Raw genomic sequence first — 27,557 nt, 5'->3', positions numbered from 1 at the left:
TCTTCCTAGCAAACTTAAGCTGCCATCAAATTGCCTCCTCCTTTAGATGTCACGGCCATGAATTGATGGAAGGTGATGATAATGTGAAGATGGGAGTTGTGCGTGTAGTGAGAAAGGAGAGGAAATTGATTGAATGTGATGATGGAATATGGTGAGAAGAGTTGTTGGGTGACTATGGAACGAAGGAAGGTCTGGTGCAATCCGTGAATGGAGAATAAATTGATATTAGGCGTCAATTCACTATATGCAACGAGGGGAATATTTTAATGGGAGAAAAAGAAAAATTTTGTGGATCCAAAACTCAAACCCATTAGTAATTAATTGACCCATTTAATATTAGCTATTGGATTGTACTTAAATTTCAAGAAATAATCTTGCACCACTGGATTTCCTATATGCTCTTTCTTGACCTACAAAAATTTAAATGCATCTATTAATGTATATTATATCTAAATATAATATAATCTATATCAAAATTAAATATTAGATATGTATAAAAATTAGGTAAGAAATTGCAAAATTTTTTAAAAATCAGTCTTTCTAAAAATATGAGACTTGTTTCCAAAGAAAGAGGAAAATATTAATTCCAAGCTGAAAATAGAAAATCACAAAGTATTGATATTTTCAATCAAAATTTCTATTTTTTTTGAAAAATCAAAATCAACCAATTAATTCCAATAATACATAAAAATCTAATTAAACTCAAAATTATCATTTAAATCCTAAATTAATGTAGAATAAAATGTATAAAAATTAGGTTTTATCACCCACCATGGCTTGGTAATTGAAATTTTGAAATAAACATGTAATTAAAGAAAAATGCGCTTGGCTACACACTTGACACAGCGTTGGCGCGCTTTTAGCCTTTCTCCTTCCTGGCGAAGAAGCCCTCGGCTCTTTCTAACCCAAGGTATCAATTCCCCAGTTCTTTTTGGCCACTTGATTGCTATGTTTCTTCTGGTTTAAAACGATGATTCCACTTGTTTGGGTTGATGCACTGCGGAACAGAAAAATTTTTCGCGCCATTTTGTGGATTTCCTTTTCCCCTCTCTCTCGCATCTTTTGAGCTCCTGAACAGTTACAGTGCCTAGAGGAAGAATTTCCATCGTTATATTCTAATCGAACTTTATTTTTATTGATAGTCATGTTCTTTATATCTCAAATTGGAATCGGATTTGTGTTCCTTAGCGGTGTTGTTTATATTACGAAGGACTGACAGAGAATATAAGCTGTAGGTTGTTTTCTCTAGGATGAAGTTCAAGGCTTTTCTCACGGAGAATGGAGTGACTCTTTTGGAGAGGAGGTTCCTGCCAGCACTCGAGAAGATGGGAAAGATATGTCACCTTTACCTCACAAGAGATCACGCCATGTTCCTTCACAATCTCCTTAATGGCGATGGTATTCAATCTATTGCTCAATTTCGCAAAGAAGCCCTTTTCGATGACTATCGCATCTCTAGCCAGAACGAAGATCGCATTGCTTTTACCATAGATGTCGCTCTTCTCCAGCGTGCAGTTCGGAGCAGTGTGAGCATTTGTTCTGAACTTGGTGGCAGTGGAGCTACTACTAATCGTCTCCAAATTAAGCTGGTGAAAAAGCTACCTCCAAATTGTACCCAACCTATGCCTTTTCTTACCTTTGAAACCAAAGGTTATAAATCTGCAGTTATTCAGGATATCCCGATTTCAAAGCCATTATCAAGAGCTCAAGTTCTTGAACTTCAAGGTGCTTTGGATATGGCCCAAGACCTGCCTCAAACTCTCGTTCAGGTGCCAGATTTGAACCAATTGCAAAACTTTGTGGATAGATTGAAGCAGGTAGGTGATGTGCTTGGGGTCTCCATAAGCAAGTATGGGGATTTGCACATACAGGTTTCAACAACACTGATCACTCTCGGTGCCGAGTTTCGGAAATTGTTGGTCATTGGGGAGAAAACAGAGGCCCCTTCTGAGGATCAAAATCTGAGTGCTCAGACTCGGTCATCCCGGTCAGTTGCCAGAGGAGATGCTCAATCTGTGCAAGTGAGTGTGAAGCACTTTGCCAAGAGCCTTCAGTATCACTTGACCAAACCAGATTGTGCTTTCTATGGGATTGCTCCACTTGGTGCTTGTTTGACAGTTATATTTCAGTTTTTCATTCCTGGTTCTCGTCAGACGGACAAGTCAATTAGCTTGCACTGCAGACTTCCTGTACTTGACCCTGGTTCCAGTTGACAGTTTCCAGGCAGTTAGTGGGACTCATTATGCTGCTCTTGGAGATTCAGTTCAAGTTTTTTCGCTACTAGTAATTGTCAGTGTATTTCATCAGTAAAATATAAGATTGTATGAGATGAGACTGGTAAAAATTTGAATTTGAAGAAAATTCAAGTAGATATGAATCGTAAGTCTGTACAACTATTGCTGGGATAGGTCTTAGTGGATGTTCGGGCTTACACTGTAAGAATTTCCCTTATTATGAACCAGAAGTTTCCTTTCATTTATCAGCAAATGAAGAGTAGAATTCCGCAAACTAGTTCACAGGGTTGCAGCTTAAAGCTCTTAAGATTCAGTGATGGAACATCTATTATATTTTCTAGTCTGATTCTATCAAGATAAGCCTGTGGTATTGATCATAGCAAGTAGCAAAACGAATCTAATGAATTTATTGATCAAATGAGAACAAAAGTCCATATGACTTAATAAACAGGGAAATGTTTTGTTTATACTTCACCAAAAATCGTTGCATGAACAAGAACCATGCTTGAAATGGTGGAATCTGGTTCTATCCCTAACTATCAGTTCCCTACTGTAAGCTTTAGAGACCAACTTGGCCATATGGTGACAGTCCACGCACATTCTAAGGTTCTTCACAATTCTTATAGCGACACCAGGTCCTGAACTAATAAGAGCATAGGCAATAGCCAACTTCTCGCTATGCCGGTAAACTGCAGTTTCCTTATCCTCTTCTCCAATATCAAGGAAGACCTCTGATGTATCAGGTGTATACCCTGCATATGTCAATTCTTGCATCATGTTTTCTAACTTGGCATATATTTCTTTAGATTGAGGATGTGACTGGTCTCCAGCAACAAATTCATGAACGTCACCCTTCATCTCTATCAAACTACATCCTGGTATTTTCTTAATACCCCTATTCATCATGATGTTCCTTACTTCTCGTACCTTTTCCCATCTTTTGCAGGCAGCATATATGTTACATAGCAGGACATAAACAGCTCCATTTTCGGGTTCTAGCTCAAGAATCTTGTTAGCAGCCATTTCTGCGAGTTCCACATTTCTTTGGACGCGACAGGCACCAAGAAGGGATCCCCAGACGATTGAATTTGGCTCTATTGGCATATTCTCAATGAATTCATGTGCTCCTCTTAAATTACCAGCTCGACCAAGAAGGTCAACCATGCATCCATAATGTGTCACATTGGGCTTAATTCCATATTGGGTGGTCATGCTCGCAAAAAATTCTCTTCCTTTCTCCACCATGCCTGTGTGTGTACATGCACACAGGACACCAATATAGGTTATCTCATCTGGTATAACTGAAGCTTTTATCATATCTGAGAACATATTGAGAGCTTCTTCACCACGGCCGTTAATGGCAAAACCAACAATCATTGCTGTCCATGTAAATTTGTCTTTACGATGCATTTCCTTAAATGCTTTTCTTGCCTTTTCGATGTTTCCACATTTGAAGTACATGTCTATCAGAGCATTCCCGACAAAAGTATCATTTTTTATACTTTTTTTGTCAATGTAAGTCTTAACCCATTCCCCTAGTTCAAGTGCTCCCAGATGCGCGCATGCTGTTAGAATGCTAACCATGGTGAATTCATCTGGTGTTATATTTGAAATTTGCATCTCACGGAAAAGCTCTAAAGCTTCTCTGAAACGATTCAGTTTAAGGTATCCATCAATCATGGCAGTCCAGGAAACATTATCCCTTTCAGGCATTTGATCAAAATGCTTTCGAGCCAGGTCAATTTGACCGGCATTGGCATACCCACTAACAATGGAAGTCCAAGTGATCACATCCCGAGTCTTCATATTGTCAAAAATCCCTTGTGCAACATTCATTACTCCACAAGCTGCAAACATATCAATCAAGGCATTTTCCAGTATGAGATTAGGTTCAACAATGCCTTCTTTGACATATTCACGGATCTTCATGCCCTCATCTAGATCCTTCAGGTTGGAGCTTGCCGAAAGCATCAAAACTAAGGTTACTGAATTGGGCAATACTCCTTTCTTTTCCATCTCGTTAAAAAGCTTCTTTGATTTCTCAAATTGCTTAACTCTATTGTACCCAGATATCAAAGCATTCCAGGTTGCCACTTCCCACTCATCACCCATATTAAAAACCTTATGAGCCATATCAACTAAGCCACACAAGCAAAATGCATGTATAAAACCCTTCTGAACAAACAAATTAGAACCAAACCCATATTTTATTGCATGGCAAAATAACTCTTTCCCATACCGCAAATCTTTGTCACGTTTAAATCCCTTTAACAAGAACGGAAATGTGTAACGGTCAGGCTTGATATTCCTCCTCAACATTTGCAGATACATAAAAACACCATTGGAAGGACGCTCTAACCTAGAGTAACCTTTGATCAAGGTATTCCAAATGAACACGGTTGGTTCAGGAATTGTATCAAACAGGTGACGAGCATAGTTCACATCCCCTGAATCCTTCGTACAACAGAAGACTATGACTCTGTTTTGAACAGCAGGGTCGGAACTAAGACCCATTTTGATGGTTTGTGAGTGGATTTGCTTGAGTTGGTCCATGGACTTGCAAATTTCAAGTAATTGCTCAGACCAATGGCGGTTAGGATGTGAAGAAGCATAGTAAATTGGAGAAGTGGGAGCATTAAAGATCAATGCGTTCTGTGAAAAAGAACGTGAAATTGCAAGGCCTGCGGCTGAAAAGGGCAGGGGAGTCTTAGAGAGAAGCAAGGATAGCATTCAACATGCAACAAGGCGCCAAGCAGAATGGAATTTTGGTTGGTCTTTGGGTTTCCCTCTCCTTTGGAGGAAAAGCGCGGGTGGGTGCTGGTATTTGCTACAGTTGGGTTGCGAAGTGATTTCGGGTTTTCAATTGTAATAATCACTTAAAACTTTAAATTGAGTAGAAAAAATGAATCAATTACATGAATTATTAAAAATAAGGTGAAATTATAAAGATTTAATTTAAAAAACAACGGGAATCTGATTAAAAATTAGGTAAAACTATAAGAAAATAATTAAAAAATAACTGCAGGACCTGGTTAAGAATAAGATCAAATTATAAGAATTTACAGATTAATTTTTTCATAAATATATAACTCTTATTTTATAATTGAGATATAAAGCAACGTTTAACTTATTTATTTTCTCTCTTTTAAAATACAAAATATTTTAAATTCGCTAATGCATGAGATTATAATCCGTTATACTTGGACAAAAGATTCACTAGAATTGATATTTTAACTTTGTGAAGTCAATTGGCATGTTTACCCTTTTCTGGGCAAAGTTATGATTTTTGACATCATCTCCCATATCCATATCTATTTCAGTGATTTTTCCACCATTCCCTGCAGTTTCTCAATCGATTCTGCAAAGAGGCTTTCTAAGAAACTTTCATCCCCTCCATATCTTTAAGTTCACTTTTCATAGAAGCAACTCGTACATCAATCCGAAGCATATTTGTTTTGCCCAGCAGACCCATAAATTTAAATTAAAATAAAAAGAAGACACTCAATCCAACGAGAGACTAGAAAATCATCCAGGTGTTTCATTTTAACCATGAATTCAATCGATTTCTCGTGTACAGAGCAAATAATTTGCCCCACCAAAAAAGGGTAAAATGGAATTATTACTATACTATGAACAAGGAATCACCAATCTGACACTTGATTTCACAATTGATAGACCTGAATCGCATTTGGAGCACTTGAATACCTAAAAGCTACTTGTAGATCTTTTTTTTTTTTGGCCAACAAAAAGGTACTTGGAGATCTATCCATCCCTACATGAAATACCCTAAACTCAAAATTTCATTTGCATTAATGCATTGGAACATCTATAGGTAATGATTGGTAATGCAACCAGTCCTTGGCACAGAAAAGTGCCTCAATAGTCATGGAGCTTAATGAACTGCGGTAGCTCTCCATTTTTCTAATTTCTGTGTCAAAAACAGACTCTGCTGGGAGAGTTGATAATGGCATAGATAAAATATCAGATGCCACTCTAGACAAGGTCGGGTAATTAGATGTGTTTAGCCTCCACCAACTCAGAATGTCAAATTCTTCTACTCTGGGTAGCAGAGGCTCTTCCAGATATTGATCCAATTCTGACTTGATTTGGTTACCGGTAATGTCAGAGATATATATTTCCAAGTCTGAAAGTCCATCTGTGTCGATGATGATAGATCCATCAAGAGACCCTTCTTGATATGGCTCTGTCTTAATCATAATCTCATTCCCTTCATTCCCATCTGTAGTTGTCAAAGGAAGAAGTTCTACAATGTATTCATGTAAAAGTTCGTGAAGACCATCCTCAACAACCCTGATCCATGGCTCAGCATTCTCGCCAAAGATTCGACCAAAGGTTAGTTCCACACACTCCATTTTATACCTTGGGTCCATGGCTGCAGCGGCTGCCAAGACTAGGCTGCTTTCTCTCCAATATTGATCAAACCTCTCTTGCAAAGGCCTAATCAAATTACTGAGGAAGGGATCATGACTGAAAGCTGCACGAGTCAATTCTACCAGAAGATTTGACACTACAGAGAAAAATAAATTTGCAGTTGGGTATGGTTGGCAAGTTAGAAGGTTAGCTGCATCATATAGCTGCTTCAAATATGTGCAGAGAATTTCTACTTGCTTCCATTCATCCATAGACAAAGTCATTCCATAATCATGGCCAGAGGTCTCAAAGCAAGCAAAGACTTCCTTTAATTCACAAGCAGCAACCAGCATATGGTACGTCGTGTCCCATTTAGTTTGGCTGTCAATAAAAAGGTCTTTTGTACAAGGGACTTGGAGTTTTTGCCTCAGCTTAATGAACTTGTTTTCATTCGACTTTGAAATTTTCACTAACTTCACACTCTCTCGAACTTTGCTGATGGTTTCTCTCATTGTCCATAATGCATCTAGAGCAAGACGACTAAGAACCCGAGCAAAACAATTCCTGCTGAGTAACTGGCCATTGAAAATCACAGGATTCCTAACAGAAAGGAGTCCTCTAAGATTTCCCATCAGAGTCTCATTCGAGGATTGATCAAGTGTAAGTGTAAATAACCGACCCTCCAACTGCCAATCAGTTAGGCAGGTCACAATTGTCTTATTATAGGAATCATCGGAATCAGGAAATGGTACCAAGATCACATTAAGAATAGGATGATGTACATTCCAATCGCTGTCAATGAAATGCCCACGAAGAAAAGCATAGCCCACTGTCTGGTTTGAAGTCCATAAATCCAAGGTCAGGTTGACCCGTCCAGGAATTTGTCTAATAAGATTCAAGAGGTTTTGCTTCTCACTGAGGTACATAGACATGCAATCCCCATGAACATCGGTAGAGCTTAATGAGCTGAACTGGGGCTGAAGAGTCCGTACAAAATCAATGAAGCCCTTGTGTTCCACAATTTGAAGGGGATAATCTTGTGCAATTATCATTTTTGCCACCTCATTGTTGCAACGTTCCTGATCAAATGGGATTACACCCAACCCAAGGGTAGCTTTTGCACGTTTCTTTGGTGGAGCAGTATCTGCAGAACAGCAGTTTTTTAAATGTGGGCTTTGCTGAATTTTCTGTCGACTTCCAGGACAAATTCCCAAGGCAATGTGTCGTTTCAGATGACTTGTGCCAGAAACTTTTGAGCCAGAAATATAAGCAAATGATTTTTTACACTGTTTACAGTAAGCCCTAGTACAGCCATCGCCAACAGATTTTACTGTAGGGAAGTGTTCCCAAACAATAGACTTCTAAGAATTTTGAACCTATCACTCCAGCTGCAAAGAATCATATAATGGACAAGGAAAATTGATTCAAAACAAAGAACCTGGTCCTCTATGCTTACAGGAGAGCACTGAATTTCAAAGAAAATAAAAATCATCAAATTTTGCCGTATTTTTAGGGAAGAAAAAGAAAAGATAATAGAAATAATGACATCTTTATATTAAATCCACGCACCCAGAAGCAAATTATTGCTTGAATCTGGATTTTATGCCAATGACTATATTCACTCTTAGCATCAAAATGACAACGACTGCTACTCACATAGAAAATGGCATCACATCAATTATTAGATTCAATTCCGAATACTCAAAATATAACACATGGAAAATTAAAAAAAAAAAAATCATTGGAACAACCAATATTATGATGGCAAACATATACATGAAAAACATTTCAACAATCGTGTCATACTCAGGAAAATTACATACATTTCATAGAAAAGCAACTTCATTCAAAATGAAATATATAAGCTAAACAACAATAATTGCAAAAAGAAAAAAAAAAAACACTTGGTGATACTGTTATACATAGCTACTACCAAATGGCAAAGAGTTCAGAAAGGGACAACAACAAGAAGTTCTAATTCTTATTGAAGCAAACATTGTATCCCAAACAAATTATGGTGCCCTTTATTAAAATCAAATTGAACCTAATAGTTGAATTGAAAATTCCTAATCAATCTCTGACTGAGAATCAAAATATGCCACGCAAAAGCAATTTAAACCCTCCAGTACATGATTTTCAATGACAGATAAAGTCCAAAACAAAGCATCCTCTCTGGGGCCAAAACTGAGAACAATGTAGTTTCATTCAAACACAAATTTATAAAAGGAATTATAATTCTCTTACACATCGCCCCTAACATGGTCTGACAAAAGATTACTTTTGATTCTCTGAACGCCAAAAATAAATCTTCACAAAGTAATTTTCAATATTATAGAATCACAGTAATTTAAAAAAAAAAAGCAACTATTATGTTCAATTAGCATGGACATTTGAATTTTGCTGAGTCAAACAATTGATCCATAATTTGTTTTTGGCCATCAATCACAACATTTCATTAAACAGAAGATAAAAGATATATATCACCAAAAAATCATTTGGTGATGTATCTAGCATTTTTTTGGGCCATATATTACGTTGTCTGATATGATATCTAGAAGCATAGTTTTGTCTTTTGTACTGAAGGTTTATAATGATTATATTTTGTGAGATGAAGTTGGTATGAATGTAAAGTTCACAGGGCTTTTTAAAAACAAAGTATCATTTTTTATCATGTGTTGTGCCTACATTAGTACCACTTCAAAATGCAGCAATATAAATTAGCGGGAGGAGGATGAAATCCACAATGGCCAGAGCCAAGGAGTGAAAAAAATTAATATTTGCACTCACTAGACGCATTACAAGTATATTTGGGCTTCGGTTTCACGCGTATATTAACATTAACAATTTACTAATGCACCTGGGACTAGTTTCCTTTTAAAGTTTATAGCTTTAATGCCCAGTGCTTCCATGCTTGATAGAAGGAATGCATAATCATCCTCTAATCTGAATTAGACATTAGAATGACCATTCCTGCAGAATAATTTCTGGAATGCAATCGCCCCTAATATCCATAGAACAAGTTTTAATAATAAAGGACTACCGATTACAACGTGCAAGTATCGAGTTTCACAAAGCTTTAAGCATTCATCTCTCTTAGATCACTCATCACCAGTAACCAAACACATTTAGGCAAAAGTCTTAAACATTCCAAATACTATTAGTAAACAGTCAAAGGGCTTCCAAAAGAGCGGAACGAGAATCAGTCAAAGAAAATCAGGCACAACAGAACATAACCAAAGGAAACGACGGAGCCAGTACCAGTGCATTTATTGACCAAACAGCGAGAAGAATACGGCCTATATGAGTATTATAGAATGTCACTAAACCGGTAAAGAGATAAAACCTTAGAAAGCCGCAATTCTAAGACCACATGCTACGAGTGGCGACTGCCACTGCGACTGCGACGGCGACGGCGGCGGAGTATAGTTGGAGTGGTTTAGAGAGCGCCGAAGGAGTTTTGAGAGAGAGAGAGAGAGAGGTGCCGCTAACGAACAGAGCTATGTTTCACGTTGCGAGCGGCTGTGTGGGAACTGAGAGAGCCAAACTCAAGGGTTCAAAAAGTATATATTGAATTACACGAGGAAAAAAGTACAGAAATAACGATCCGAAAAAATATGAAAAAAAATTAAACAACTAAAAATTATAATTATCACATGAATAAATGATCATGTTGAAATTTAATCAAATCGCATATTTGGATTTTTGTCATTATTGTATTTTTTGATTTTTTTAATGAATTTTATTATTTTATTTTATTCTATATATAACACTTCTATTATCAAAGAAATTATTTTTATTTTTTGAAATTTATAAGTGTGGTTTTCTTTTTACCAAAATTTTAAATAAAGTTTAATAATTTTTATGAAATATAAATCTCCTAAATATTTTGATATCTTTTCAAACAAATAAGATAGCAATCTTCACATAAAATAAGCTTTTAGGAAGTTTATGTTAATATTGCATTATTGAAAATAATGCTCTTCACTAAAAACACAAACAAAAAGTGCAATTTTTCCCAAAATGGTTCAATTTTATGCATATAAATCTTGTTTGTCAAGTAATCAATTAAAATCAACAAAAAGAAAATACGTTGAGCTAATTTTGGGTCTAGTAAAATTTATTATTTAATTTAGCTCATAATATAAATACGTCACTTTTTTTGCCAACAAAATTATTGTATCACTTTATTCCTTATGCATTAACTAAATAAGATACCTTATTTAAGCTTTCGCTTGGCAAAACCCTAAATAAGATACCTTATTTTATTCTTGTTCAATAATCATGTCTCTTCTTAAAACGTTCTTGTCATGTTCTGGCCAAAAGAAATATTTTTCTCATGCATGAAAAATGTTGTTTTCAAGTGAAAATCTATACCTATATATACATAAAATTTAATACGAACTATATCATTCATAAATTATAAACTACTACAAATAATAGTTCTTAGCAATTTATTTTGGGAGGTTAAAAATTCAGGACATTAATTATATAGATCTCTATTGACCAAAAAAAAATTATATAGATCTCTAAGAATTCGGAAGTTATGTAATATTTACAATAATTTTTCAGTTTTTCATTATTTTCTCAAAAAGTATATTTTATGTTTTGAAAACTCAAAAAATATATAAAATCTAGTATCTGTTATGACATTAACTAACAAAGAAAGTATATTAGAGTATAGAGGTACACTATAAAATGATAGAATAATATTTTATTTCTTCACTTGCATCACTTCACAAACATGTCTTATTTATAGACATAGTTGTTACACAAAAGTTACACTTATATTTAAATGGCATAATAGATAATAAATCATACAAATATGAGTGGGGGGTGAGTTACAAGATTAAAGACATCGTAGAGGAGTAATGGAGTAGTGGGGGATTAATGCTTGGTAAAAATAGTAGGAGTTGATGAAGTTAAAAGGAAAGAAGAGATCGACATCTACACTTGATAATATTAATAATAATATCGATCATTGAATGAGATTCTGCTTGTTGAATTAAACTCCATTGTTATGTTATTAAAATAAATAAATAATCAACTAAAAATATAATCTTATATTTTGCTTCGATTTCACCCTCTAATTTTATTAAGCTTTTTTAATTCTTAAAAAATACGGTAAATAATCTGCCCTTTCAACAATGGTACTAACTTAAAATGCTTGCCTGACGTTAAATTAATTTATCCATGACAGTACTTATAACCACATCATGTAAACAAGCAAATATGTGGCCCAAAAAAAAGCAAATAAAGAATAATATCAATTACAGTACTCTCTCTATATATATAGTCTGTACATACCGTTTTAACGATCAGGATATTGAATGGCTTGGCTGACCTAATAATTTCACATCATGAAGATTGAAGAATCTAGGAAGAAGAAAAAAAATTAAAAAAGATAAAATGAATTGATATTTATATTTAAGACTAGACAAATCACAAAGGGAAAATTGCAAAAAAAGACCTTGGAATTGTAAAAACGCAGATAGGGACCCTTAACAACTTCACTTTAGGTTTTGACAAGAATAATATGCCCTGAAGTTGTCAAAACCCAAAGTGAAGTTGTCAAGGGTACCTATCTGCGTTTTTGCAATTCCAAGGTCTTTTTTTGCAATTTCCCCAATCACAAATGTATATTCTTATTCTTATATTTTAAAATCAAAGGAAATATAATACTATTTCTGCTTCTACATATAAAAGCTAGTTGAGGTTTAAATATAATACTTCAATTCATTTTGTCTCCCAAATTTATAATGTGTCCTAAAAAATATCCTAGTAATTATAAGGCATTTTCATCCAAGTGTAATTCTAATATACTACCTCTGGTCCTTAATATAAGATGTTGTTTAACTTTTATTTTGGTTGTAAATATAATACCTTGATCTACTTTGTCTCTTATATTTATGCATTTTTTCTCAAAATAATCTTTCTAACAATAGTAGTTCTAACCAATACACTTGATTAGTAAAGATATTTTAAGAAAGACAACACCTATTTGTTACAAATAACTAATTTAACTTTTTTCTTTAATCTCCTCAAATTAGTAAATTAGTTCTTATAATTAGGACCGGAGGTAGTACATGATTGAACAAGGGTAACTTAGGAACGTAAACACACATTTATTATAAATAATTAACTTAACTAATTTTTTTAATCTTCTTAAACTAGTTATCCAACTCTTATATTAAGAATAAGAGATAGTATTGGTTTTTTTTTTGTTGCTCCAATTCGAAATTTATTAAACTACTACAAGTTTTTCTAACCTTAGCTCCCCTTATTATTAGTTTTGTTCATTATTTGTCTGTAAATAACCTAAAATTTAAAGAGTTAACCTGCATGTAAGTCAAAATTCCAAAGCTTATATGCATACAGACATAAAGTTACAGTAAAATTTTTTTTCCCCTTTTAAATACTTGATTGAAAATATTAAATAACTAATGTAAGTATTTTATTTTTATTTTTATTTTTATATAAGATATAATATATAATAATATAATTATAATAATTAATAAAATTAAAAAACACAAATGTGAGTTTAAACTCCAAGGCAAGTTACGGGTTTGGCAGTACATGTTAAAAAGATTTATTTACTAATAAATTAGTTTTTAACAAATCTTAACTCACTATTTTCAGCTGATTGACGGATTAGACTTGCAAATCTAACCTATATTATAAACTCTACTTAATAGGACTATAATTGTACTAAAATAGAGTTTTATTTTTCATACCCACAAACAGAACACAAGATTTAAGCCTGAAATCTTTGAACCCTGATCTAAATACTGTCTTAAGGAAATACTTAGAAGGACCCACAGAATACAGTTTGATTTGATTCGTTCTAAAAAGTTTTAGATTTTCTTTAAGAAGGTAACTGAAGTATGGAACCCGAATTAAGAGGGTGTTTGGCGACTTCCAAACCATAGTTTGAGAAGTATTTTTTCGTAAAACGAAACAAACTCTTCCATATATTTACTTCTTAAACCGTAAAAACACTTTTAAAACTATGATTTGATTTCTATCCAAACACCCTCCAAATGAAATGCTCTGAGTTTTTTTTTTTTTTTTGGCGAAAAGGAGTTTAAAACTAGAGTAAAATATGAAAATAATCAGATACATCCAAGCTTGTCTCGTCCTTCTGCTCCTCGCGGCGAAGGATCGTAATGTAAGAGAATTTTGGTTCTATCTTAATATTTTTCTTCTGCAATTTGATGTTGCATCTCCATCTCGTCTTCAAGCTTGAGCTGGAGCTCATCTCAGCAACGTGTTCATTCCAAAACTGAAGATCGAACAAGAACAATCTCAGAGATGCATCCCTACGCGGACGACCTTTCTGTACTCGACTTTAATTTCAATTATTCGGATCCGATTTTCAACCCTTATGCATATCGTCGCTCTTATTTGACAAGTTCCTCGCCTTCACTTTATGATGTTGAGGATGATTATGATCTTCTGGGTCATGGAAGGAGCAATCCTGATGAGAAAAAGCCGGTTATGAAAAATCCAAGTCCGCCCAAGCATCGCCATGATGGCACGTCGCCTCTGCCTTTGGGCATGGATTGGAGCCTCCCTCCGCGGAAATGGGTACTTCATCTTCTACTTTATCTATTTATGCGTAAATTGTTAACTTTTACGGTGAACTCAAGATACGGGTGGTAGTTTCTTCTGGTTGGAACTTGGAAGCTTCTATAATTTGAATTTTCATTAATAACTTTTGAGGTTGCTTTTGCCGATCATTGACTTAGCCTTTTGCCATTAGGATGGACGGAATTCTGTTTGGCCTAATAATCCTCACGGGGATTGGAGTTATTGCGTGACAGTTCCTTCGTGGGTTGTCCAGCCGGAATCAAGAGGTTCTGATTCTGTTGTGGTAAGTGATTTTCCCCCACTAAGGAATGTAAATGAAGTGGATGATTGAAATTGAATATTCAAATACACTGGTAGGTTCAATGTTGGGGTTCATTTCCTTTACACTTCGTGTAAACTGTGTTTTTCTTTTCTTTTTGTTCAATGGCAAAAGGCTAATATGTTCAAGGAAAATACTTCTTTTTCGTTTTTACGAGACAAAAATCCTTATCCCTCTTTTATTCGAGTGGTATGAGACACACTTGCCATAATGATTTTTGTCATATACTATGTTTTCTCCTGACAATGTTACATTCTCCCACTCCAGTTTCTGTTTTGTGGAAATTTTTTGTTTAGCTACTTGAATTTGCAATATATTTTTATCCTTTGCAGACAAAGGAAGAACTTCTTTTTCTCTTGTTACACGTATAAATACAATGCAATTGTGCGAGGTATTATTGCATTCTATTAGGAGACTGGTGAATTTTTTCAGACTTCTAGTCATGCTGCACCGTACCTCTTCCCATATTTATGTGACTTTGGATAAAAATCTCCTCCTTAAGTCATTATCTGCTTTTTTTTTGGCTATCATTTTCTACTTTAACATTTGAAAGTAACAGTTTTACAGGGTTCAAGTTGGCATACAATCCCCAGAAGGAATCACCACTGCCCGAGTAATCTTTCGCAGATTTAGTGATTTTCTGAAGCTATTTTCAGAAGTAAGTGTTGTTTTCAGTGTATTCAAATAATTTTTCCTGTGGTTCATTTCACTTATATAATGACAAAGTATTATTTTCAATTTTTTCCAGCTGAAAAAAGAATTTCCCATGAAAAATTTCCCCCCAGCTCCACCAAAGAAGTTATTGAAAGTTAAAAGCCAGAAACTGTTGGAAGAGGTAGATTACTTACCCAAATTCTTCCACTTGTCTACCATGTCATACGAGAATAGTAACTGGTCCGTCAATCTTATTAAACTTGAAATTTGTTATGCCCTTACTTTTTGTTAATATTTAATTGATCTTATGGCATTTATTACTTTCAGCGAAGGTGTTTATTAGAGGACTGGATGGAAAAACTGTTATCAGACATTGATGTATCACGAAGTGCCCCAGCAGCAATATTCCTTGAACTAGAAGCTGCTGCTCGATTGGGTACGAACCACCTAGAACTAGAACTCTATTTTTTCTTTGGTGAATATTTTTTATATATTCTTATGCTTGCGTACACATGCTCCACATTGGTCCAGTTTACAAGCTGAATGGTGAACCATGTGTGCATGCTGGAAATTTCTTTCATTTACATTTAAACCTCTAAGATACTCCTCGATAGTTGAGAAGAATGAAATAAAATAGTCCATACTGTTGCAGAAACATATTGAGACCTATATATTGCTGTTTTTTTTTTTCTCCCCAGCATTCCATAATTCACGGCAGACGTCAGATGAAACTTCAGTCAGTGGTGTTACACATGTTCTCCAAGACGACCCTTCCGCATCTGTTGCATCAGATTCTGGTAATGATACTTCTTATGAAGCATCTGAGCTTGGAACACCAAGGCATGGAAAAGATGGATATTCTGATCTAAGCATGGACAATTCAATACTGGAACATGACTCCATAAATTTAGCAAGAACAACTGTTGCGCGTGCTGAATCCAACAAAGAGTTTATTGATGAGGATACATCAAAATTTTCCCTGGACAACATGCCACCTGACACCAGTGCTATAGACAAAGTCACTGAGAAAACTGCTGATATGCAAGTTCTCCGCTTAGATGGAACTGAGTTTATTCCCAAAATACAAGATAAGATGGACGGCCATGTTAAGAGATTGTCAACGGACAGCATTGGAAGTGACTTAAGTTCTATAAGGAATAGTGAAGCATCAAATCTAAGCATGGATTTGTTGGTGACTCTTCCATCTGATGGGCGACAAAAGTTAAACAGAATTCTTGTTACCCTGCAGCAGAGACTGACAACAGCAAAAACAGATGTGGAGGATCTTCTAGCAAGATTAAATCAAGAAATGACTGCTAGACAATTTCTCATAACAAAGGTATCTATATATGCACATTGTTTTCTTTCTTTTTTTCCCGCCTAAATAGAGGGTTTTATTTCGTCATTTCGGTAATCTGAGAGTTGTAAAATAGAATTAGTTCCTGGCAAGTTTCACTGATATTATTCCTTGGAAGAATGTGATTTCTCAACTTAAAATCAATACCGTTCTATTGGTTTACTATCGTATGTTTTAACTTTTAATCATACCTTAACACAGCTGTCATGGAGTCATTTTACAACTTGTTCAATACCCTAAATCATAATTCTGTATTTGTCTCATGTCACAAGTCACCTAACTGTCATTTAAAATTTGTAGAATCTTTCATGCTGCAGGTCCGTTGCTGATGAAACTTCTATGTTTCTAGTTCTACTCCAATATTAGTAAAGAAATAAATAATCTGAATTGTTAAGTACTATGGATGATTTTTCAGGGATATAATATTACATGTTAAAACTTTCTTGTTTACTCAACTACACCAAGCTATTAGAACTTTCCACTCTATGAGTAAGTACTTAATGAACTGTTGGGAAGCTTGTCTTTAAAATGTCCAAAACGGTGGTTACTAGCCATTGCTTAGCATAAAAAGTTGTCAAAATTGCATTCAGGTTTATTTTCCCTATCCTCGTTTGAGTTTCTGCCAAATTTAAATGATTTATCAGCTAGTATTTTCCTGAGGCCCTCGCCCACTTTGGCTTTTTCACGTTTCTGAGTAAAATCATTATAACGTGATGAGGTTCTTTTTCGTTTATCTGGACAAATGCTTGGAAGTTAAATGGTGATAGTATGTTAGTATTAAATTTGAAAGTGTGGTGCTCTGTAATTCTTTTTGCATCATTGATCTTTGACAAAAAAAAAAGATGGAATATGCTTATGACTTGCGTAATTGCATTACTTTGCAATTGGTGTATGGTGACTAAACTAATTGCTTGCTAATTTATGTTGTAGTATATGGAAATGGTGGTTATGTCGATGTTGAAATGCTAAATAGAAATTTTGAAACTTTATTGGACTTTATATATCCATATGTTAATTATCTATTCATTTTTCTTATAGGTTAAAGATTTGGAAGTTGAACTTGAAACAACTCAGCTGAACTGTAGAGAAAATATGCACCAGGCTGTTCTAGCTGAAAGGGAAAGGTTTACACAAATGCAGTGGGATATTGAGGAACTTAGGCGGAAGTGCCTGGATATGGAAATCAAATGGAAGTCTGAACAGGTGTGGTTTGGATTACTGACTTTCATTAACATCTCGTATCATTCTATCTTGGAGGCCCTTCATTGAACAATTCTAATAATTTAGGATGGAAGACTGCAAATGGAGTCAGTGAAAGCATCTGTCATTAAGGAAAACGAGATGTTGCAGCAAGAGCTTGATGTTGCTAGAGAACAACTTGAGAACTTGCAGAAGCGTCATGAAGAGCTTGAGATGAAGTCAAAGACAGATGTCAAAGTGCTGATAAAGGAGGTCAAATCCCTTAGAAGTTCTCAGTCAGAATTGAAGCAGCAACTCAGCGAAATGGTGAAGGAAAAATTAGAGGCAGAGGTATGGCTTCTTTCTAGTAATTGTATGTTGCAACTACTGCAGTATAAATTCCTACATTTTCTAGTCTAAGAAATTGTCAATTTCACTGGTTCCATGAGTCTGCTTGTACATGAACATCTGGAAAGAGCAGGAACACCCCCCCGGGGGGGCCGGGGGGAAGAGATGCAGTTAAAGATTTAGCATTTCTTCTTTCTCTTGATTTTTTATTTAAAAAAGAAATGGTTTTAAGATTTTGGACTTTCTTCTATTGTTGGGTTCTGAAATCCAGTTAATTTCATGCTGTTGTTTTACTTCTGATTCAGAGAAGTCTCCATAAAGAAAGGCAAAGATTGAAACTTTCATCTGAAGCCAATGCAAAGCTGCTGCGTGAGTGTGGAATTCTTCAACAGAGGCTTCAGGAGTGCAGTGTTAACTTCCTTGTTGAGGAGGAAGATAAACTAATTGTTGATACTTCTCCATCTGATGCTTTGGATTTATTAGCAATGTCAGATAATCGAATTGGCCTCCTACTTGCTGAGGTGTGCTCTCCATCTTGAGTCACTTTTGTCCTTAAAGATGCCTTTTCTGGTGTACTTATGTTTGAAGTTTTCATACCGCACATGTTTTTCTGTCCTGTTTTCTTCCAATGTTGTTACTCGCTAACGGTGCTTCATGATTTTCCAAGTTGCGTTCACAAAGCTTTTAGTTTTGGAAATCTTTCATTATTGTTATTTTGTACCTTCCATACTCCTTGCACTATTCACAATCCTTTCTTTCCCTGTTACTACTTTCATTGGTATCTCTTTACTTTGGTATGAAAAGTGATGGATGAAGAAAAATTAACAGAATGGTTTCACCCACACACCAAACTGTACGGTTTAGATTCTGCATTGGCATCACTATGATGCTCAGATTTTTCTTTATATATAATTTGCCTAACTTTGCTAAAGTTATCTCAGTAAAAATTTTTAGCGAAATGGTCTTCATGCAATTTATGTAGCTTCAGTAGACGTTTTGCCCTGAAAAATTCAAGTTAATGAAGCAATCATCAATTATTTTGTTACTTCTTAGTAGTATATATTTCCCGTCTACTCACTGTTTTTTCCTCTGCATATTTACAAAATGATAACAGGCACAACTCTTAGCACAGGATGTAGAAAATGCTGCTGAGGCTGTAAATGGGACACGCAGTACAAGTTCAGGTGATATAGTGACAACTGATGATGAGCTGAGGAAACTGCTGGCACATGTGTTTGTAGACAATGCCAGTTTAAGGAAACAGATTAATTTAGTACTTCGTCTAGCTCTAAATGCTACTGCCAAATCTGAGGACGAAGAGGAAGAGGATGAGGAAGAGGAAATTAACTTGAGAAAAACTGTTTTAAGCCAGTTCTTGGAGAAATGAAGTAGTTGAGTCTGCATGTATGCTAATAAATTAATTGGTGAGTTCTTTATTATTTTTTTATTTATTTATTTTTCATAGTAGCCCCTCGTGTAAATTTTTTTCCTTTTTCTTGGGCCATCCTTTGTATAAGTTCTAGGAAAAAAAGAAAAAAAGAGGAGGAACATTGACGTCGTAATCACAAAGCCATTCTTCACTACTGCGACAGCTTTTTCATTTAGCTTAACTTCTCACGTCTTGACTAAAAGTTGCGTTTTGCGTGTATCAACACAAACGGGGAAGGTTGAAGTTTTTTTTTTTTTTTTAATATATATCCTTATATCTATATATAATATTTATATTCTATATATTTTTATAAAATCTCTATGAAACATGCTATTTATCAACTACGAAAAATATTACCCATCCCAAATTACGAATAAAACAGGGCATATATTCTATTTATTATCTACTTTGAGGAAAAAGAATATTATCACACCAATCTAATCTAATGTTGAATATGGACTAATTTTGCAATATCGTCAATGGAATTGTCAACAATTCAAAATCTCGAAGAAATCATGCTTCTTTTAAAATTAATGGTGTCACTGAAATGCATAAAAATCAAGTTGTAATTATCATATATATTGGTCGCATAAGCTAGTTTTGCAATCTCATTATTGAGAACTATACATGGAATACAAAATCTATTAAAACTCGTACTATTTATAAGCCACTGACAACATGATATATCGCAGATTTTTTTTTTGTTGCAAAACACTCCATACATCTCCCCCCCCCCCGGGCCCAACCAAAGAAAAAAAAAAAAAACCCACACATTCCACCCAAATTTAATGTCTATTCGACTAGTTGCCCAGCAATCTCACCATTGAAAGAAGCAATTTAGCATTTTTCTTCTTCCCGTTCAATTGTCTCAGGAAAATTATGGCTACAACAATATTTGCTTTGACCAGGATATTTGGATCACATCTCAAGTATACAAAAAAGGAAAAACAATTTTAATTTTACAGGGGGAAGAGCTGCCGAGGTAAAGTTGCAAGAAACTCCTCTGTCCATTCAAGATACCTCTCTGCAGAATGATAGACAATATATCCAATAAGTTCAAGGCCAACGTAACTGCGCTTGTTTTGGTCAAAATGTAGCTGCATCAACTAGCCCAATGATGTGCCTTGCCCTTAGGCATCGTAATGTATAGCTGCAGCCAGAGTCATGCCTCATAATCACCTTAAATCTACTTATCCATACCACCAAACATACCCATCATGTCTTTAGAAGAACCCATCTGCTTCATCAAATTCTGTAACCCACCCATGCCCCCTATTTGTTTTAGCATCTGTGGAGGAAGGACTTTGCTCATGTGCTGGGCATTCATATTTCGGGATAGAGCACTCATATCTCCCTTCTTGGGTATTTTAAGCCCTTTCATTTTACTCCAAATCTTTGCAAGACGTTTGTACTCCTCCATCATCTCCATTACTTCTCTAACATGGCGACCAGATCCTCGAGCTATTCGCATCATACGTGACTCGTTCATCAGCTTTGGGTTCGAACTATCCAACTCTGCAACATATCAAAAGTTAGATGGCAAAAGTGCATGATTTGATTTCAATGAGGAAGAATTCCTTTGCTTTTTTTCTTCTTTCTTTTTTTTTTGCCACCGAGGAAGAATTCCATTTATAAAGTTGGTTTTGTAGTTATGAGGCTGAAGTTCAAAAATTAATTCACAATGCTGATTACCTTCGTCTGTCATTGAATCCATCATTGTCATGTACCGCTTAATTTTGGCTTGGCTTTCCTTCTCCCGTCCTTTTGGCATCAATTCAGCACTAAATCCTGGAAGCATGGAGAAAACCTACAGAAAACAACCAAATCTCTTAGCATCTGCACAGCACCGTCAGATATAAACGTTTCTGACAGACAGCAAAAAATAAAATAAACAAAAGGAGGTAATAACCTGGCTGATCGGACCCATTTTAAGTATGTTCTGAAACTGCTCATACATAATCCTCAAGGTAAAGTTCCCTTCTGACAGCTTCTGAAGCAGTTCAGGCTGTTGGTCCATAGGAACAACTTCATGAATCTTGTCCATAAATCCAGACCAGTCACCCATGCCTAATTGAAAAGACATATGACTTATGGCTTAACTAAACAGTAAATACTTTCAAGAAATTGCACAATCATGAACTATCATCTGTAGATAACAATACAGATATTAAGGTCTGAAAAGAAGACAAATATAAAGTTGGGCATAGCTTAGATTCAATAAAGATAAAAACCAGAAAAAGCACACACCTAACAGACGACTGACAAAAGGTTTAACATCAAAAACTTCAAATTCATCCATATGTTCTCCAGTTCCAATGAATATGACTGGACTCTTTGTTGCGGCAACACTGCACACACAAAACTAAAAGGATTAAGCATTCAAACCACAACTTAGAATACACATTCATTTCCAAAGATAAAGGCTAATAGTTCAAATCAGGAATGCAGTTCATACAGCACCCCAATCAGAAATTTTGCTTTATAGACTGCTTAACTATGTCTAGCCTGGTCCATTCACACTATACATTATCCATCATATCTCAGAAAAGCGATATATATGTTATAATCTAAATGCTAAACAGTACTTGGAGATACAGATACTCATCTTGGAGGTACAGATACTCATCCAAAATATTTAATAAACATTTTGACTGGAAAGCCTTGCAGTACATTCAACCCACTTCTAGGTAATGAAGATATGAATACTTAAACCTATTAAAAATCTTCACATATAATGCAAAGTAGGGTATACATATGTTAGAAGTTAACATGAAACAATTCCAGGAACATCATCAAGAGAATATGCAAGACAGAAAAAAGGTACACGAACACGATATAAAGTGCAGAATAAATTGTAGATGAGGGAAAAGTAAAAGGGAGATGAACATTCATAGCTCTCCTCCAAACACTTCATTTATGAAGGTTTCATATTTGTAAAGTTTAACCAAACTAATGTCAAGCAAAAACTACTAATATTGACAAGAAGATCAGTTGGTATCGAATAATACAGTACAATCAGCCCAGTAGCACTTACGCACTAAGAGCGCCACCACCCTTTGCATGGCCATCCATTTTAGTAACAATTACAGCTCCAACTTCAACACTTTGTTTGAATGCTTGAGCCTGATCAAATGCAGCCTGACCAATACTGCTATCCATAACAAATAAAACAAGATCTGGTTTCTGAACAATGCCAAGAAAAGATGCAAGCAATTATCAGCATTTACACATAGGCACAACAAAAATGCATGCATTTATTATACAAAAATAATACCGTTGCTTCCGAAACTTGGCGCATTTCTTCAAAAAGGGCAGCTTCTTGTTTGTGCCGTCCACTGGTATCAACAATTATGAGATCACAGTTTTCTTTCTTGAATCTCTCCACACCTTCAACAGCAATTTTTACAGGATCTGACTCCATGTAACTGTAAGAAGAATTGGGAGCACAAAACCGAATAACTAATTAAGCATTATGGTCATGTGCAATAAAATTCAATTGATTTAAGGTTTCCATAAACAAATTGTATTAAGCATAGCAGATCCTACGTCCAAACTCATTTGCAAAGAATGAAAATATGGCAGGAGGATTTAATGGGTTTACAACCTAGATGATAGCTTCCAAAGCTGTAGGCCCCTGGCTCAGGCAATGTTAAAGACCATCTTGTACCATGAATAACACCATTATCCTCACTTTTCACGAACACAAAATGCTAGGTACTATAGATAGATTGCAAAAATGAATATGGTGTTATTGCTATATTGCTCAATTGAAGACAATCCTTGTCCCAAAGATGTATACACCAAACTCTAAGACAACAGAATATCATAAACTCCATGAACTTAAAATTTATTTTCAAAAAAAAAAAAGTTGATTCCAGTCAGCAACCATGCACCATTCTGATATCTTCAAAGTTCAAATTGCATCACCAGAAAGAAAGAGCTAAACCTATTGGGGAATATTCACCTCACAATAGCAAGGATCAAGAATTTGTGAAAAAGATAACAAATAACTAGATAAGACATGAGACGTCTAAAATTTAGGAATGGTTGTGCTCTACAATTCCGTAAATTTTTAACAAAACACGACAACACTAAATGTTGAGTCTGCATACGATGCTAACCAGTTCCAAGAAAAAACTGAAGGGGAAAAAACCAAATAAATGAGTACCTTCCATAGAAAGGGATCTTAGCTTTAGTGGCATTTTGTTTCAGTTGATCAAAAGCACCTGCCCTGAATGTATCAGCACATACTAGAGCAGGCTTCCATCCTTTTTTCTGATGATAATATGCATATTTCGTACAAGTTGTGGTTTTTCCCGATCCTGATTCATCATTTTAAATGTTTAAGCATCAGAAGATAATTGCAAAAGTTTTTATAAGGATAAGGACCAACAATAAAGCTAAGACATGCATGGCTTAGACGTATGCATAATTGTCTATTATTAAATTTGACATTTATGTTTGAAGGTGGTTCTTATACATACTAATATCATTTGAATTGACTGGAGAGAAAAAAAAAACATAGTTTGAATAACAAGATGAAAAAGCCACTTAATATGTAGCATACCTTGTAAGCCAACAAACATGACGACACTTGTTTTTCCTTTTTTGGGAGTGAAAGTGGGTTTCCCAGGATCCAGCATTTTGCAGAGTTCGTTAAAAACAGCCTAGAAGCAGAGCACATCAAGGATATCAGGAACATGCTAAAACAAATGCACATCAAACTACAAGAAACTAGCATAGCTTCGCAATTGACAATTGAGCATGCGACAGGCTATGTAGAGTCTAGACCAGTCCTCAAAGACTAGTTTTTACAACAGAAAAAATGGTCCATGGAAAGAGTTAAGAGGTGAACAATTAACATTTAATTCATCGTCATAAGACTCAAAAGACTCAAGTAGCCAGAGATCATCAACTTTTCAGCATTCGGTTTAATTTTTTCTGGGTCAAATAATAATCTAAATAGCATAACACACGCAAACAATTGTTGTTGGCCAATATGTCACCCTGAGGCAACTTAGTCCTCTGAACTTCCGTCATTTCTTCAGAAATCAGCACCCCTCTCCCAATGAGGAAGTAAAATAACCACATAAATTTGAACCATAACTGATCCAACCACAAAATAACTAACACCTAAGTCATTCAGCTGGAATACAAACAAGCAGCACAACCATTAAACTGCATCATAGCGAAATTATCGGGGGGGAAAGTATTGACAATTTCATCGAAGATGAACATTCAAAAAAAAGTTATTTGCTTCAGTATAAATTTTAATGCAAACAAAGAAATCACGCTCTGCCTCAAAAATGCAATTAGATTATCTTTCAGAAGAAATCGAGCCAAGCAAAATTTTTTAGAAACACCCTCTAAGAACTATTCCAGTAAGAATTTTAAAAATTTATAATCATTCATGCAAGGAGCCAAAAAGGACCAAGTTTAACAGAAAATCGTACTTGTTGAATGATCCTGCGTTTGTTGTGGCCAGCAGCGAGATCGTCGAGGTTGACAATCTTCTTGATGTTAGTCTGCATATCTCGCACGAGTTTAAATTGAACATCAGATTGAAGAAGAGCACGGGTGATCTCGTTAAGACACTCATTGAGAACCTTCTCATCGATTATGGTGGCATTGCTCATCTGTTGGAGAGCACGGGATATGCTCCCCCCTAACTGAGCTAAAACCATCTTGGCCGCTTGAAGAAGGAACAGAAGAAACGATAGATGAATTTCAGAGTTTAAGATCAAATGGAGAATTAGGGTTCGGAGGATGAAAACGGAGAACTTCCAACTCGGAAAGAGGTTGATTGAAGCTTTCAGGGGGTGAGATTCGCCTTTCAACGGCGGCAGGAAAGATGACGTCAAACCGTAAATCCGCAAAAGATTAATATGGGCTTAATTCAAGCACCCATTAAGATCATTTTGGGCCGTTGGCCCATCATAGCATTTAATGTGGCCCGTGAGGGAGAAAAAAACCCCAAAGAGATCGTTCAACTACTTATACCTCATCTTCTTAATATAAGAGTTTATTTAATTTTTAATTTAATCTTAAATATAAGATCCTAGTTTACTTTTTTTTTTGGTAGAAGATCCTAATTTATTTTGTTTCTCATATTTATCCATTTTTTCCAAAACAGTCTTTATAGTAATTGCACATATTAAATGTTTTATCAAATGACATTTAATTAGTAAGGGTATTTTAGGAAAGACAATATATATTTGTTATAAACAAATAACTTAACTAATTTCTTTAATCTATTCAAATTAATTAACTAGCTTTTATATTGAAACCGGAGGTAGTATTATTCTAGAGTCTTGTGGCCAGCACTAAAACTCCTTCGGGAGGTCTATTGCACAAAGAGATTAGTAACTACTACTGGCGATGGATACTCTGGACTCAACCATGAAAGATACTACTCCGATCCTAAATATACGACTCATTTTGTAGTTTAATTTAGTATTACACTACAAAATGGGTCGTATATTTAGGACTGGAAGAGTAACTACTATTATTCCTCTTACCAATAGAAATGGGGTCTAATAAAAAAATTAGTCTTTTACAACTTGACAAACCTCATATTTAGTTATAGATGTGGATTTTTGTTTTTGTGTTTGCTATTGAACTAAGGTTCTTGGCAAGAATTAAGCATGTTAAATACACTAGAAGAAAATAATTTATTGATAAATTAAAATTGAAAGTTAACCATAATTATAGCCAAAGATCAAAACTAACCATTAGAGGTTTATCACGTCTATGTGGATTCAATGTACATAAATAAAACTCCATATCACTCAATTATGGTACAATAGTAAAGGATTAAAATTTCACCTTTAACCTAAATCTTTTTTTTTTTTAATGGCCAAACCTTTAAACAAAATCAAAACATCAGGTGAAACATGTTTGGAATCTCAATGAACAATTAACAAAACATACGGGTTAGGACATCTTCAGCCCCCAACACTATCAAATAAAATAACATGATCAACCATGTATGACCAATTTGGTTCAAATCCATTGCAGCCTTGTAATGATAATATTTATCCCATTACCATACATGGCTAAGCTTATAGATTATTAAAAAACAAAGATTGCTATAATATTATCCATTACATATTTTTAATAATCCATTAAACCTATGAATGAGGTGACGAACTAAAATTTAAATCCTGACTGAGATATATTTTCACATTTAGTCACTAATAAATTATACCTTAGATAAGATTTTCTCAAACAAAAGAATGCGTACATTTATATATGTATATATATAATTCATACTTTCATTAATAATACCCAAAATAGTCCTAATTCCAAAACATTCAAAATATCATTAAATTCAATCATCTAGGACTCAACCCATGTCAAAACACTTTCAAACAATAAACTCTTGAGTGCAAATAAACATTGTATTCGCAAACCCTAATATAATCATGTATGAATAAAAAGTCAGCATCTTTATAAAGAGTTTAGCATGCTACATCAATGCAAAAAGACATATATACCCCACAATCTCCTAAACCAATATATGAATCGGATCTCTCCTATCTCTTTCTCATTTCTTGATCTGCTTCGAAAAGACACACATTCTCTTCACATTTCCAATTAGACCATACATGATCAAACTTTATAGCATGGAATAGCCAATCTTAACAAGCAAAACAATGCTAGGTTCAAGAGTTTTAGATCCGTGAATATATATATATATATATATATATATGTTGTCCAGAAATCATAGAGATAATGCAAAAAAAAAAAAATTGCACGAAAATATTACAGAGATTGCCCAAAGCAGCCAGAAAAAAAAAAAAAAAAAGCCGGAGACTTTCTTCTTCACTCTCAACTTCAATTAACCATTCCCTTTTCATTTTTCCTATAAAACGTCCAAGTAATGAAATATTCTATTTCATTAATGACTGTTCTGCGACAAAACCCCAAACACTAAATGAGGGTGAGTAGAGAAGAAGCAACATTCTAGGAATGTAGAATGTATGGTGCTTAAACTAATAAAAGTTGAGTTTAGCGATCGAATCAAGATTTAAATTCTCATTAAAAAATGCTCATATTTAATATTTGATATAGGTTTCC

At 34.9% G+C, this 27,557-nt stretch overlaps 5 protein-coding genes across 6 annotated transcripts; 2 read left to right on the top strand and 3 right to left on the bottom strand.

Moving 5' to 3' along the window:
• Positions 1-828: 828 nt before the first annotated feature.
• On the top strand, positions 829-2,511 carry LOC114724220 (uncharacterized). 2 transcript variants are annotated; one of them, XM_028910536.1, is made up of 2 exons: positions 829-910; positions 1,250-2,511. In XM_028910536.1, exon 2 carries the CDS (start codon positions 1,251-1,253, stop codon positions 2,211-2,213), a length of 963 nt encoding a protein of 320 aa, XP_028766369.1. In that variant the 5' UTR covers positions 829-910; position 1,250; the 3' UTR covers positions 2,214-2,511. The 2 variants fall into 2 exon arrangements, with proteins under 2 accessions (XP_028766369.1, XP_028766368.1); XM_028910535.1 differs by having other exon boundaries at positions 855-910; positions 1,236-2,511.
• Positions 2,512-2,621: 110 nt separating this feature from the next.
• LOC114724219 (putative pentatricopeptide repeat-containing protein At3g15930) lies at positions 2,622-5,001 on the bottom strand. Its single transcript, XM_028910534.1, has one exon. The coding sequence runs from the start codon at positions 4,962-4,964 to the stop codon at positions 2,706-2,708; it is 2,259 nt and encodes a 752-aa protein (XP_028766367.1). The 5' UTR covers positions 4,965-5,001; the 3' UTR covers positions 2,622-2,705.
• Positions 5,002-6,043: 1,042 nt separating this feature from the next.
• LOC114724230 (zinc finger BED domain-containing protein DAYSLEEPER-like) lies at positions 6,044-7,920 on the bottom strand. The gene is made up of 2 exons (XM_028910547.1): positions 7,893-7,920; positions 6,044-7,749 (listed from the first exon to the last, which is right to left on the bottom strand). The coding sequence occupies exons 1-2, from the start codon at positions 7,918-7,920 to the stop codon at positions 6,044-6,046; spliced, it is 1,734 nt and encodes a 577-aa protein (XP_028766380.1).
• A 5,817-nt stretch (positions 7,921-13,737) lies between these two features.
• On the top strand, positions 13,738-19,591 carry LOC114724242 (PX domain-containing protein EREX-like). Its single transcript, XM_028910561.1, has 10 exons — positions 13,738-14,189; positions 14,365-14,475; positions 15,071-15,169; positions 15,260-15,346; positions 15,493-15,601; positions 15,864-16,504; positions 17,561-17,725; positions 17,810-18,052; positions 18,355-18,570; positions 19,164-19,591. Exons 1-10 carry the CDS (start codon positions 13,914-13,916, stop codon positions 19,434-19,436), a joined length of 2,220 nt encoding a protein of 739 aa, XP_028766394.1. The 5' UTR covers positions 13,738-13,913; the 3' UTR covers positions 19,437-19,591.
• Positions 19,592-20,251: 660 nt separating this feature from the next.
• Positions 20,252-25,162, bottom strand: LOC114724246 (signal recognition particle 54 kDa protein 2). The gene is made up of 9 exons (XM_028910565.1): positions 24,932-25,162; positions 24,046-24,145; positions 23,647-23,800; positions 22,753-22,903; positions 22,513-22,661; positions 21,726-21,826; positions 21,388-21,545; positions 21,171-21,285; positions 20,252-20,993 (listed from the first exon to the last, which is right to left on the bottom strand). Exons 1-9 carry the CDS (start codon positions 25,160-25,162, stop codon positions 20,665-20,667), a joined length of 1,488 nt encoding a protein of 495 aa, XP_028766398.1. The 3' UTR covers positions 20,252-20,664.
• Positions 25,163-27,557: the final 2,395 nt, after the last annotated feature.

This window comes from Neltuma alba, unplaced genomic scaffold (genome assembly GCF_004799145.2).
Source record: "Neltuma alba isolate B1F8T4 unplaced genomic scaffold, ASM479914v2 tig00012180_pilon, whole genome shotgun sequence".
Taxonomy (NCBI): domain Eukaryota; kingdom Viridiplantae; phylum Streptophyta; class Magnoliopsida; order Fabales; family Fabaceae; genus Neltuma; species Neltuma alba.
The sequence above is the reverse complement of the archived record's forward strand: the minus strand, read 5'-3'. Positions and strand labels throughout refer to the sequence as shown.